At 45.1% G+C, this 14,117-nt stretch overlaps 1 protein-coding gene across 5 annotated transcripts in view; it reads left to right on the forward strand.

Annotated features, from left to right (window-relative positions):
- The window catches only part of SRF (serum response factor), a 47,535-nt gene extending 43,108 nt beyond the window's left edge, over nt 1-4,427 (forward strand). For all 5 annotated transcript variants that reach the window (XM_077485474.1, XM_077485473.1, XM_077485471.1 and 2 more), the window contains one exon: nt 2,388-4,427. In XM_077485474.1, the coding sequence (XP_077341600.1) occupies nt 2,388-2,483 (96 nt within the window). In that variant the 3' untranslated portion in view covers nt 2,484-4,427. The remainder of the gene's footprint in view (nt 1-2,387) is intronic.
- Nucleotides 4,428-14,117: the final 9,690 nt, after the last annotated feature.

The raw sequence follows: 14,117 nt of genomic DNA on the forward strand, positions 1-14,117 counted from the left end.
GACGGGAAAGGGGAATCGAGAAGGGGATTGGGGCTGCTCTGTGCAACACTGCTGCACAGAGCTGGTGAGAATGACCTGTTTAAAAAAAAAAAAAAAAAAGAAAAAGGGGTGTGTGTAAATGTATACTATAAAGTCAGGATCTCTCCAGAGCCTGGACCAGCTAAGTGACATCGCCCATCAGCCAGCTTTAACCCGCTGTCTGCTAAAAATGGGTCACAGGACTGAGCCATAGGAGAAATGGAGCCAAAATAGCTTTGGCTATATTTCTCCTTTTAATACAAACAGAAGATGGACTGAGATAATAAAAATAGGGGGAAACATTAAAAACAAAATTTTATAATGGGCTCTTTTGCCGGCATAAAAAGTATTCCCTGTAAAACATAAGCTACATGTAGGAGTCATAGATGACGAGCAAAAGCAAAGGGATAAGTAAAGTGGGCTATAGACACTGAAAATGAGGGGAGACGAGGTACATTGATACAAACTTAACTAGCCCAGTAGAGTAAACCAGAAACTGATTAGAATTGAGCGGCAGTCCATGTTGCCCAATCAAAGATTTGGTAATGAAGCATGTCAGATGTTGAGACTCCCCAAAGTATTCCTGAGGGTGGCTTTGGTGTAAAAAGCAATGTATTGGCAGGTGATCATCATTGCACTTTTTTTTTCTGAGTCCGACAGTCATTTTCTTAAAGGCTTGCCAACTGGCAAAAAAGCATTTGATTGGAGCGCAAAGTCATATCTCCACATCTAGTTTGGCTTTATGCATTAGGAGTTTGAGGCCGTTTTTTACAGCTGCGTTGCTTAGGACAGTAGGGCAGATCCACTTTTTGATATTTTTTTTCATTACTAGAATTCCTGTTTTTCCCAAAGATGTCGTCTAAACTCCTCCTGCGCCATAGTTTTTTGTTTTTTAGTTTTTTGCAAGTAAATTCTGCCTCGGGCAGGGTCGTTTCATGCCCCACAGCACATTTAAACAAAGGGGGCGGTATGCTGGTGAAGACATATATATTTAATGAATGTGATTGGCTAAATATAGGCATGTATCCATATGAGGGCACTGATGCCACCAGCATCCTGCCCCTTTGTGTGCTGCAGGGGGGGGAATGACCCAGCCCAGTTACTTGGGCTGGGTTCACATATTTGCGTCTGTGGTTAGCAGACCGGTGTCCTGTGCGGTGTGGCTTTTTATTTATTTTAAATTTTTTTTTTTGTGTTCACTGTTCCAGGTGCAATTCTTTTTTTTTTTTTTTATTTTTTTTTTTTTTCACTCCAACTTGACCCAAAAACACACGGGACTCTTTTCAAAACCGCACTGCGGCTGCCCTGGACATGTGTGAACCGGCTCATTGAAAGCCACACAAATAAAACCGCATCAAATTTGCATATGTGAGCCCAGCCTCCAAAAAAGAACTAGAAGTTCATAGAGGAGTTGGAGCCGGTTCACATGGGGCGACCTGGGATCCGGCTTCAAGTCGCGCGGCTGAGAAAAATCAATGGAAGTGAATGGAGCCGTCTTAATGTACACTACTGAAGTCGCTCTGACTTCAGAAAAGGTTCCTGTAGATGACTTCTAGATGACTTCTAGATGACTTCTAGATGACTTCTAGATGACTTCTAGATGACTTCTAGATGACTTCTAGATGACTTCTAGATGACTTCTAGATGACTTCTACCCATTGATTTTAATGGAAGTTGCCTCCAAGTCAGATCCCCTGTCTTAACTGAAGCAACTTTCTAGTGAAAAGTTTTCTAGGCAAACCCCCCCCCACAGAGCTGATTATTATGTGATTGGCCTCTGGCAAAGTCCCCTGTCCTGGAGGCAACTTCAAATTGCCTTGTAAGTTGCCTCAAGTCACGCTGTGATTCATACTCAAGTCATGTCCAAGTTGCCTCCCAAAGTCTCGCTGGAAGTCGTGTTGCCCCTGTGTGAACCGACTCTAAAGATACCCACGGTCGTCCTGATAAATGACAGAAATGTAAACAAAGTAACTAGATGGACTTGTCTTTTTTTTTTTTCTTTTCAACCTCTTTAAACAGCATGTGGATAATTCAGTATGTGGAGGAAAAGATTTTTAGCCCTGATGCTTTTGGCTGTTGGCAAAATAAAATCATTCAAATGTCTGCATAAGCTAGTGTGGCCCTCCCATCCTTTCAAAACTTTGTTCTGATGCTATATTGCTATGTCCATTTTGCAAATGGTGTTCCCAACGAAGGCTTCTGTAATCAACTTTTTTTTATTTTTTTGGTAGATGAGCTGGGAGTCCCACCATAAGGACCTGGTCTCCCCCCCCCCGCCCCCCAAAATCTTTCAGTCTTGCGTGTGCGATATTGGTTCTATCCTGCAGATGGCAGTATAAGTCATGTGTAATATCTGTTCTATCTTGCAGATGGCAGTCATCGGACAGCAGACGGGCAGCAGCAGTAATCTGACGGAACTGCAAGTGGTGAATTTGGACACTGCACATAACAGCAAGAATGACTGACTGCTGTACATGGGGAGTCAACACCGGGCCCCCCAGGCGGTGACACAAAACATGGGGAGCGAACACCAGGGCCCCAGACGGTGACACAATAGAGACTGCAACACCTATTTATTGATGCCTTTTCACATTTTTTTATTTCCCTGTTAAGACTTTTTTGCTTGTGTGCAAGATAAGAGGCTCACAGCGGGGGAGGGGGTTTACAATGTGGCTTTGTTTATCCCACCCAGATATCAGCTGTCACTCAGTGGCATCTAGGTATTCTGGGAGCTGGTGATTTGCACTGAATGCGATGGGGACATGCACTCCTGTAGTCAGTGGGGACTGAGCATTGTCCTTGGCGGAGCCCCAGCAAGGCCCACGCCTAGCAGAGAAATAGTTTTATTAAGGGAATGCAGAGGAAGGACTAAAAATCCTTTTATTTTTCTAAATGTGGAATCTCAGTATTTATGTAAAGCGGCAGGTTCTCTTTAGGTTCCTGCGTATAAACGGGGAAGGGGTGATATTTTTATCTGCTTCTTTTATAGCAAATGGTTTTGTGATCATGGATTGTTTAACCTTTCTCTGCCAGTTCTCTGGTCTGTCATTGAAGAGTTAAATGTAATTTGTTCTCTCAGATGGCACTACAGGAGTTGCGCTATCGCAGCTGTCAGTATTTCAAGGCCTTTTTGATCACATGTACTGTATTTCTGGAGATGATTGGATCATTCAGGAACTCTGTTAGCATGGATGCCACGCCTCTCTGCATATCACCGGCAGCTGACTGCCTGGTGTACTGGGTACTGCAGAGCCCCATGTGAGTCGCGTCAGTTTCAGACATGCAGAGAATGTGGTTTGATGGTGCTCCTGCATGACAAACTGTAAATTCAGCTGTCCTCCTCGCCAACTCCCAACATGATCCCCTATATCTGCCTCCCCTCTGGGCATTCTCTCATCCAATGTACCCAAATCCTGGGTATGAATTCCTAATGTGGTACATTAGAAATGTACTGCTGCCATTTATCACCCACATGTGTGGAAACAAAGGCAGTCCTACATGTTGCCATCTGTTATCGGTATGGCAGTCTGAGTTTGGTGAAGATGCCCCTGGATGTTAGATGGGTCTCCTCATCTGGAAATGTCTATAGGGCACCAGAAGACACTGTGGCCAGCTTTTCAATTGCCCACAACCCCTGCACGCTAAGCTGGTGCCCGAGGTGTCTACATTGCTGCTTATTAGTCCACCTCCATGGACATAGTATTGGTGCAGGCGTTTATGGTCGTGTGACCATTGCAGCGTCTCCATCCAGGGCTGCTAATAAGGCAGTACAGCCAGCCATTCTGTACCAGGCCCAGTTCCCATCAGTTCAAAAGGGGGAGGGCCTGGGGACCTGCTATCAGGATTTTTATGCTTCTATCTAGCAAGGTTACTTTGTGTCTTAAGTGCGGAAGCTCAGACCTGTGCAGTGTATAAATGTGCTTTTTACTATACAAAAATGCTGTACATACAAAACTATTACAATATTAGGAATACAAATCAAGACTGACAGATGTATCAAGCAAGATGCCTAGCAAATAAGCAGAAGCTATGGTCTAACAGTAGAAATACGCAAAAGTTACTTAACATGGTTCGTGATCTCCATTGACAACGAGGACTCTGTACCAGTCAAGTAGTTTTTTAGCCTGATCTCCAGAAGAAGCCAGACGTTCCTTCCTTTTCAGTCTTAAGGCTTGATGAGAATTGTCCTGGCTGGTTAGACTTTATCTGGTTCTAATGCATGATCAAGTCCTTGTCTCAGTGCATTAAAGAGCCCTTTTTATGTCCAGCTTGTTTACCATAACAACATAACTGACTAACAGAAAAAAAAGCTCACTGTAGCTTTCAATTAGTACCTGTTTACTGTAGCTATAGACTGATGAAACTGTCAACTGAATAAAAGGATCAATCTACGTTCCCATTGTATCAAACGGCATTTGTTTTGAGAAATATCCATTCAAACCAAACCTGATTATTGGGGTCTGTGAAAACTAGGCCGATGGAGAAAATAATTAATTTTAAAATATCTATAATGTATCTCTCAAAGGCAACACATTCCGCCCTTGATTTTCCTGACTACACACAGAAAATCTCTTCACTAACTCCTTCTAAACATGAATTTTCCTTGCTTGCAACCCCTCCCATATTTTTTTTTCACTGAGGTTTCAGTCTTGTTTCTAAAGAACTTTAGAATTAATCTTCTAATAAACTTTTTGTCAAAGTCCATTTCGCATGACCTCTGACCACAGCCTTCACCGCCCTAACCAAATACGCTTAATCAGGATACATGAATGTATCGCACTCAGTCTGAATAGATTGACCTTGAAGTACATCCATCCCAAGAATATTTTCAGGTAACTTTGATACCAAAACATTTGTCCAAAATGCTGGTTCCTTGGCAATTTCACTTCTGTCCTAACTGCTGGTGTGGCATCAACTAAAGCCATCACATGTGTAGAATAGGACTTCCCCCCCCAGCATACAGTGAAAGGTGCATCTATGGGTGTCAGTCTTCTGCTGTAACTGCTATTACAGGAGACCCACTTTCCCTATCAGAAAGCATAAGGAACCTCCCAATACCCTTTTCTGAGTATCTTGAACTCCTCCCCAGGATAAAAGGGTTTGGGTTCATGTGTTGTTTTGGGAATTGGTTTGGGGCTAACAGGAGGAGGGATCTGTTAGATTTTCTCTAAATCTAGGCTGATTTTATCTTCACTAGGGGTAGAGTCCCTGACAGTTTTCCCCACTAAATGTTTCCACCTCTTCAGCAATTCTACAGTGGGAATCCCATCTCCTCTTTATATACTCCTGTCTTTTAGATCCACCCACATTTGTTTCCTAGAAATAACAAGGCTGGCTTTCTCCACTATTTATTTTTCTACCCCATTCTTTTTTTTTTTCTGTTTTCTTCCTGTCTGACCTTATCTATTGCCCTGAGAGATTTTGTTTTAGTCTCCCCTAGTTCCCCTAACTGGCTTAAAAGGGTAATGGCTTCATTAATCTTCCTCCCAGCAAAGACAATAAAGGAGCCCTGAGACTAAATGGCACAGACTTCATCCGCTAAGAGCGGAGAGCAGATGTAAAGGGTTCCATATCTGTACTCATCCATTCTGGAAACCTATTTATTCCAGTTATACAACCCATCTTGCGTAACCTGGAAATATCCTCTCCTATTTTCCAGGTCTACTCAGACTATTCCATCTCACAAGGTCTAAAAGTGAGAAATTCACAGTAAACTCTGACTTTTTGCATGGCCTAACGCTATTGCGGGTCATGGTTTAACTCTCCCATAGCCACTGCTTTCCCAACAAACGTAGGCGCCAACTCAATAGGGGGCTCTCTAGACCTCTGTATTTTGCCTGCTCATGGAGTTCAGTTTGTGTAACTCCTGTATAGGGATGATCTCCGGCGTGTTCGCATGCTCCACGTGCAGAGCCCACCAGGCAGTCGGCGCAGCGATGCGCTAATCACAGGCAGTGAGACATTGCCCAATCTCTGCAGCAGCGCATCGGGGCAATGTCTCACTGCCTGTGATTAGTGCAGCGCTGTGCTGACTTCCTGGTGGGCTCTGCACGTGGAGCATGTGAACACGCCTGAGCTCATACTTACTCCTGTACTTCAAATTCCACATCTCTGGGGCTTCGATAATGCACTTCCCCCATCTACGGTTTCCTCTGTTGCGTTGCTTTTTCCTATGCTTAGTAATGAGAGGTCTGGCACAGTTTTAGGCTTTGCCAATAGCAGAACATCATCTGAAATATCAAACTCTATCTGCACTTTCATTTGAGAAGAGCATATCCTCACAATCCCAGTTTTAGGATGTAACAATGGCACATACCCTGGCTTTACTAACAGGTTTACGGCCCTTTTTTCTTAAGGCATTCGTTGATTTGGTCATGAGGGCTGCACATTGCTCTTGCAAATCGGCCCCGCTAGCAGTTGAACACACACTCCAAAGCAACTGCTAGCTGGTCTTTTAACCACTTCCCTACCGCTGTATAGTCATGACGCCTGCAGGAACCCTTCATCCCTCTGGGTGGGCATCATGACGTCCTGAGATTCCCTGAATTGTGGAGAACGCGCGCCTGCCGCATCACTTGGGGTGCGATGCGTGTGCCTGGCAGCTGCGATGTCTGCCGGGCACCCGCTATTGCTTGTCAGAGCAGGAATGTGGATCTGTGTGTGTAAACACTGATCCACGTCCTGTCATGTGAGAGGAGACTGATCCGTTTGTTCCCATTAAAAGGAACACTTATTGGTCCCCTCCCCCTACAGTTAGAATCACTCCCTAGGACACAGTTAACCCTTTGATCACCCTCTAGTGTTGACCCCTTTATACAATAATCAAAGCATTTTATAGCACTGGTCCCAAAATAGTGTCAAGTGTCCGATATCGCTATGTCTGCCTCAATATTGCAATCATGATAAAAATTGCAGATCGCCGCCATTACTAGTAATAAGTTATAATTCTATCCCCTATTTTGTAGACGTTATAACTTTTGTGCAATCCAATCAATATACGCTCATTGCGAAAAAAAAATCCAAAAACATGTAGAATACATATCGGCCTAAACTGAGGAAAATCTTTTTGAAAAAAAAAAAAAAAAATTGTCGCTTTTTAGAACCCCATTCACACCTGAGCGTTTTGTAGCTTGAAGCCTGAAGCTACAAAACGCTAGAGGGGGAAAAAAATCTATTATTCTCAATGGAGATGGTTCACATCTCCACTCCATGTTGCCTGAAGCTCAAACAAGTTCCGGACCCTTTTTTGTCACTTGAATTGAGCAGATTTGGGCGTATTTTCTTCTTTTAACATTGGTGACCTTTTTGCCCTGCACAAAATCACGGCAAATTGCGGTAAAAAACGCAGCAAAAAACGCCGCACAATCGTGGTAAATTCGCACGTTTTTCTGCTTTAAAAATACTGCGCTCATGTGTAAATGCAGCTTTGTTTATAGTGCAAAAAATAAACCCCCGAGGGGATCAAATACCACCAAAACACTATAGTGTCACATGACCACACTCTTCTCGTTCAAAGTGACAGCGCTGAAAATTGGCCTGGGCTGGAAGGGGGAGAAAAAACACGGTATGGAAGTGGTTAATGCTTTCATTTCTGCATCTGCCTTCTCCCTTTTCTGATTCAGTATAGAGCAGTGATGGCGAACCTTGGCACCCCAGATGTTTTGGAACTACATTTCCCATCATGCTCATGCACTCTGCAGTGTGGTTGAGCATCATGGGAAATGTAGTTCCAAAACATCTGGGGTGCCAAGGTTCGCCATCACTGGTATAGAGCATTAAGAAAGTAACAACCTACTGTGGACCCTGTCCTCTCCTCTGCTTTACTTAAATCTAAAATCTACAAAATGTTCTGAGACTCGATCACCCCAAGTCTTATTCGAGAGAGAAGCATACTTTGCAAATTCTTTAGCAAGGGACTCCCGCTTGTCTCCTGGCCCAGATATTTAAGCTGCACACTCTCTCCTCTGGACACAAGAACCCTCTGCAGCCTTGGTTTTCCTCAAGGGCTTATGCAGCACTTTTACCTGGCACAAGCTACACAACACAAACGGGTCCGTTTCAGTTGAACTTTTAGCACAATTATCCTGGATGAGCCCCCAATTGTTTTTTGCTTGTGTCTATCTAGTAAAGTTACTTTGCGGTATAAGCAAGGAAGCTCAGACTTGTGCAGTGTATAAATGTTTTTTTATACAAAACTATTAAAATATTGAATACAGTACAAGGCTGACCGATATTGCGCAAGATGCCTAGAAAATAAGCAGAAACTATGGTTTATCAGAGTAGAAATATGCTTGGAGGTTACTCAACTCCGGTTACTATGCATTTGTGATCTCCATTGACAACGAGGACTTGGTTGGCAGTTGCTGGAGAATCGGGCAAAAGCATATTTTTCTTTAATGGCTGGTTAGACTTTTCCTCTTTTGGTCTTTAAGGCACGATGAGTCCTTTTTGGCTGGTTACAGACTTTTCATGGTTCTAATGCATGCTAAAGTCCTAGTGTCAATGCATTATGGTGCCCTTTTTATGCCAGGTTGTTTACTGTAACAGACTAACAAAAAACATCTTTGTAGTTTTCAATTTGAGAGGCCCTCTCAAATTCTACCTGTTTACTGTAGCAATAGACTGATGAATTTGTCAACTGAATACAACAATGGTATCTACGTTCCCATTGTATCCAACAGCATTTATGTATAGTAAAAGCACATTCGCACTGCGGGGGTCTCGGCTTCTTTGCTTATACCGCAAAGTAACCCTGCAAGATAAACAAAAGAATGACAAGGCGCGATGGCTGTACTGCATTATTGCCAACTCTTGTGGCTCCCCCTGCTGACTTCTGCCCCCCCCCCCCCTTTTTTTTTTTTTTTTTTAAATTCTCCCCCCGGCTGCACTGCAGAGGGATTAGTATCTGCGTCCCCGCCTGCTGTCTGGGACTTCCTGCCCCCCTCTCCCGTCAGCAGCTGCTGGCACACAGGGATGTTTCAGGATGGAGAGCTGGGGGGGGGATCCCCATTTACCAGCCCCCTCCCTTTCCAGAATGAACACAGCGAGGGACTGGCACCATTTACTTGCTGTGTCTATTCATCACTGAAACTTTGTAAATTGTTTACTATGCTTCAGTTTGTGAATTAACATGGAGCTTCAGAGCGCTTCCTGTGCATTCTGTCTAGTGCAGCTGAGGCTGCAGAGAAGGGGACTGGGGAATCTCAGTTACTTTGTCTCAAATGTGAGACATGAAGGGTCTGCTTAGACCCCCAATATTTCACCAAAGGTAGGCTGTACAGGACCTTGTGATTTTTTTTTGATTTTTTTTTTTTTTTTTGATTTTACAGCTCCCCCTGTCTCCAGCCATGAGGGTCGCAAAACCAGATTCATTCTGTCAGTGTGATAGGATACCTGTGGGGTCAGTGCGCATGCGCAGTAATCTACAAACTAGGTCACTTGTACATTTTCGGCCCAATACAAATTCTGCTGCAAACCAAGACTTGAATATGGGTCATAACTTATATTCCTCATCCAGCAGATCATGTCTAGGGCTGCTGCCTGGGGAATTTGGTGCCACCTCTAAATTATCTCCAGGTCACTTGACATGCTGAGACTGTTTACATATGGCTTTCACCCCTGTTGTGCCAAGTACTGCTCTGTTGCCAGTGATGTGTATTCTTGTACACAGTCGGGTAGAGGCATGTTCTGAGGAGGCATGGGGAAACAGTCTATAAGCAGACTTTTTTTTTTTTTTTTTTTTTTTTTTTTTTTTTTTTTTACCCCCCCAGGCAGAAGTTTCTTTACGTTTTTAAATTTACTGCTTTGCTGTGAAGAGCCATGTACGTGCCATATACATAGTATTGGCTGGGAGCTCTATTTGTGGCTGTCTTCTCTTCCCCACCAGGTTACTGTGCCAGCTTTGAGGGGCTGGGATACTCTTTAACTCTATATTCCTCAGAAAGCAGAGATTGTGGTGTTACAAGAGGTGGATCCCAGAGTAGACTAATGTGAATCATCCAAAAAAAATTAAGGTTGCATTGTTTTACAGGAGAGACAAAGGAATCCCCATAGATGGGATGCCTGGCAGGGATCAGGGCTCTACAGCAGGAAAAAGGGGTAGCCTGGCATCAAGGGTCTACAGCAGAAGGGGTTGCCTGGCTGAGATCAAGGGTCTATAGCAGGTCTAGGGTCCCTGTTGGGATTAGGGACTACAGCAGAAAAGGAGTGCCTGGCTGGGACTCGGGCATCTATGCAGGAAGGTGGGTGCCTGGGTCTATAGTGGGGGGGTTGAGTTGCTGGTTTTGGGGTCTACTGGAGGAGCAGTGTGCTTGGCTGTGATCGGAGTCTGACCACAAGGTGCCTGGCTGGGATTGGGGTCCACAATAAGGGGGTGCCTTGCTTGGATAAAGGTCTATGGTAGGGCAGGTGCTTGGCTTGGAATCGGAAGACAGGGGAATTACTTGGCTGAGATTGGGGTCTACTGTAGGAGGGAGATTACTGGGATCGGGGTCTATAGCAAGAAGGGGGGCCTTGCTAGGCAACAGGTTACTGTGCTAGCTTTGAGGGCTACATTGAACCCCGTACTCTCCAGATATCTCCAGGTTATTACAGGAGGGCAATCCCAGATTAGACTAATTGGGAATATCCAATTTGCCTGGTATGAAATTGGGGGTCAATGACAGCAGTAGGGTCCTGGCTCTGATTTGGGGGGTCTACTGCACGAAGGGAGCCCCTGGCTTTGATCAGGGGTCTACCAAGGGAAGGGGGTGCCTGGCTGGGATCAAAGTCCGACAGGAAGGGGAAGCCAGGTTGGGATTGGGTTCTACGGCAGGAAGGGTCTTTTTGTTGCTGCTGCAAGTTTTCTACAAAGCTCCTGAGCTCAGGGAGATGTGACGTTGTGAGGTGGCTTCACTTTATTCATTTTTATTTTCCTTTTCAGCTTTTGATTTAATCTGGTTTTCTTTTTTTTTTTTTCTTTTTTTTGTTGTGCTTGTGTGCATTTTTATTGAGAAATTTTCTGGGGATTTTCCCGGAGAAGTTGTGGAAGTAAGACACAGTACTGTGTACATAATCTTTTTGTATAAAATAATAAAAAAAACAAAAAAAAAAACTTTCAATAAATGTATCATTTTGTGCACATTTCATTGGTCTGATTTTGGTTTTCTCTTCTCGCCACACACATTACTGCAGGCTGTTGACTAGTTTTAGGACTGGCTATCTGCTCTGATTTATGGCCAGTGCAAGTAGCTTGTAGGGCAGCTCCCAGTGCTCAGCAATTTGTGTAGTGTACAGAGATCAGTAGCAGGTAGGGCGGTGTACAGAGGCCAGTAGTGTGTAGGGTACTGGGAGATATGGAGGGCACGGTACGGGTGCATCAGGAGGGTTGGGGTCTCAAGGAGGCATGGCACTGGGGGGGACAGGAATGGTACTGTGGTGTCAGGAGGGTTGGCAGGTTAGGGCGGCACAAGTTGTGTTTTTTTTTTTTTTATTTTATTTAAATGCAGAGTAGTGCAGGGACTCTGATCCCTGCTGGCAATCCTCTCACCTTCCCACATGGTATCCTTGGATCGGGGAGGAGGTCCAGTGCCGATAAGCGCACAATATCCATAGGAAGCACTCGGACATGTAGAAGAGCTTGAACCTGTCTGAGCTATACTGGAGGCTTTTCCCCACCCTGCAGCCGCATTTATGCAAGCGCTGGGGACTGCCACTGCATTGGGATTGGGTGAGCATGTGCATGCACCGCTCTGGAGCTAGGACCGGGTTGACAACAGTGGGACATCTTTATGGTGTACCTGTTGGCGGTCAACAGGTAGCCTGCCATTGACGGGTTGCTGATTTTCATCGCTGTAGGCAGTCCATCTCCTTCCAACAATCTTGGAACTCAATGGTGGACCTCCCAGCATGCATTAACTGGCCAGGATAGTCATACAATGCTGGGTGTGTTTGTGACACAGGGGGAACATGCTGAGGAGACACACTGACCTCACCAGGAGAGGTGGTGGGACTGGCAGATCGTGGTTGAGCAGTCAATCAGCTGATCGGGGGACCATGACCTGATGAGCTCACTAGAGCGAGGTGAGGCTGATCAGGAGAGACAGCAGAAGCTGGGGGTTTGACTGCAGGATGGCAATCCAGTAGGAGTGGGACCTGGAGGGACAGACTGACCAAGGGAGGCTGCAGAAGCTGACAAGCTCTACAGGGGCGGCCAAACAGGAGCAGAGCTGACGCTCAAAATCCCAGTAGGTGTACCTGGGAGGACCACGAGTGTTGTAGGGGTGCAGAGTGTCGCAGGGCGTAGTGTACCAATAGCAAGTCTTCCTTATTATCCCCACTAGAATAGTGGATAAAATGTCCCACAGGATTGGCGATGCCACTCAGTGCACATCCTGATCAATGTATGTGTTCCTTGATGAGCCATTCGAGGGCGAATACTGATGTGCTAGATGCGAGCGAGGTTTCTCTGTAAGCCTGGATTCTTGTCAGGCTGGCCTCTGAATGGTATGTTTACTGGGTGCTGTGGGGTACAGTACATGGGTCGGTTGGACAGATTATTGGTTCAGGCTGGCGAGAAACCAGCGGTCATGGTAGACTTAACAACATCAAAGGAAGGTGGAGAGTTCTAAAAATGATTTCAGGGACTTGGAATAGATTAAGAAGGACCTCCAAGGTAGTATTCTGTGAAATACTACCTATACCTTGAGCCATGCCAGAGAGGCAGCAGGAACTGGAAACTGAATAAGTGTCTGAGGAGCTGGTTTAGGAAAGAGGGGTTCGGGTCCCTGGAGAACTGGGCTGACTTCTCAGTTGGTTACTGACCCTTTAGTAACCGTTAATGTAGACTAGTGCAATTCTATTGGGTAGAAAGATGGCCATGATGTTGGAGGGGCTTTTAAACTAGGTATTGGGAGAGGGCGGGGTGTCAGAGGAACAAAGACAGACTTTGTGGGCATAACAGAAACTTGGTTTGACAGGTCACACGATTGGCTGGCAATTATTAAGTGGTATTCCTTGTATTGGAAGGTGCAGGGGTGTGCATGTCAAAAAGAATGCAATGGTGGTAGAGAGGAGAGATGTGAATGAAACGAGGGAGGGAGGTGGAATCTGTGGGAAATGGTGGGAGCATGTTATAGCCCCCCCCCACCCCAGAGGAGCTGGACCTACTATCACAGTTGGAAATCTCTTCATAATGGGGCTTCAATTATCCCTATATTGACTGGGCAGCTCGCTCATTAAAGGCCTGTCGTTTCATGAATGTTTTCCAGGACAATTTTGTGTACCAATTGGTGGATTCCCCAACTGGAAATAATGCCTTGTTAGCTCTATTAATTACAAATGATCTGTGTCTGCTCTCAGATGTGGCAATACGGGGACAACTTGGGATCTGGCGATAAGATAATCACATTTAGTGTAAATCATAGAAAAAGGAGGCAGGAAAAACACTAAAAAGCCAATTTTTCTGAACTGCGGTCATTACTACATGACCTCAATTGGAACCAAATCCTAGAAACATTAAACCCAAGAAAAATGGGAATACTTTAGGAGTATATTGACCCCTTGCCGCCGAGCGTATGCAGATGTGCGTACTTGGCTTCCTGGGGTTATACCGGGATGATGCCCGCACCAATTTTTACAGCGGGCGATCGCCTTTCCAGCCATAACAACCGATGCAGCAGCCCCCCCTCCCGCCGCTATTACCAGTGCTCCCGCTCAATTGGGAGCACCGATGCATGATCTGATGCCTCCGGCTGCTGGGCAGGGACTGGAAGCGGCTTCATTCCAGTCTCCTAAATAGTAAACACGGAAGCGACATCATGATGTCCCTTCCCGTTTACTCGGCAATGGTGCCGGATTTAAAAATGTATACAGTATTCAGAGTCGCCGAAAACAGTGATCTGAATACTTTGAAGTGTAAAGGAGGGATCGGGGGTCTTTAAGACCCCCCCCCCCCCATCCCTCCATAAAGAGTAGCTGTCACCACCTATTACTGTGACAAGGGCTGTTTGCATTCCTTGTGACAGCAATAAAAGTGATCAAAATTTTTTATCTAAACAAAAACAACAATTTATTCATTTTAAAATAAGTAAGATAAAAAAAAATAAAGAGCCAACCGTCCC

Source organism: Lithobates pipiens, unplaced genomic scaffold (assembly GCF_037356315.1).
Source record: "Lithobates pipiens isolate NorthernLeopardFrog02 unplaced genomic scaffold, aLitPip1_a1.2 Scaffold_18, whole genome shotgun sequence".
Lineage (NCBI taxonomy): Eukaryota > Metazoa > Chordata > Amphibia > Anura > Ranidae > Lithobates > Lithobates pipiens.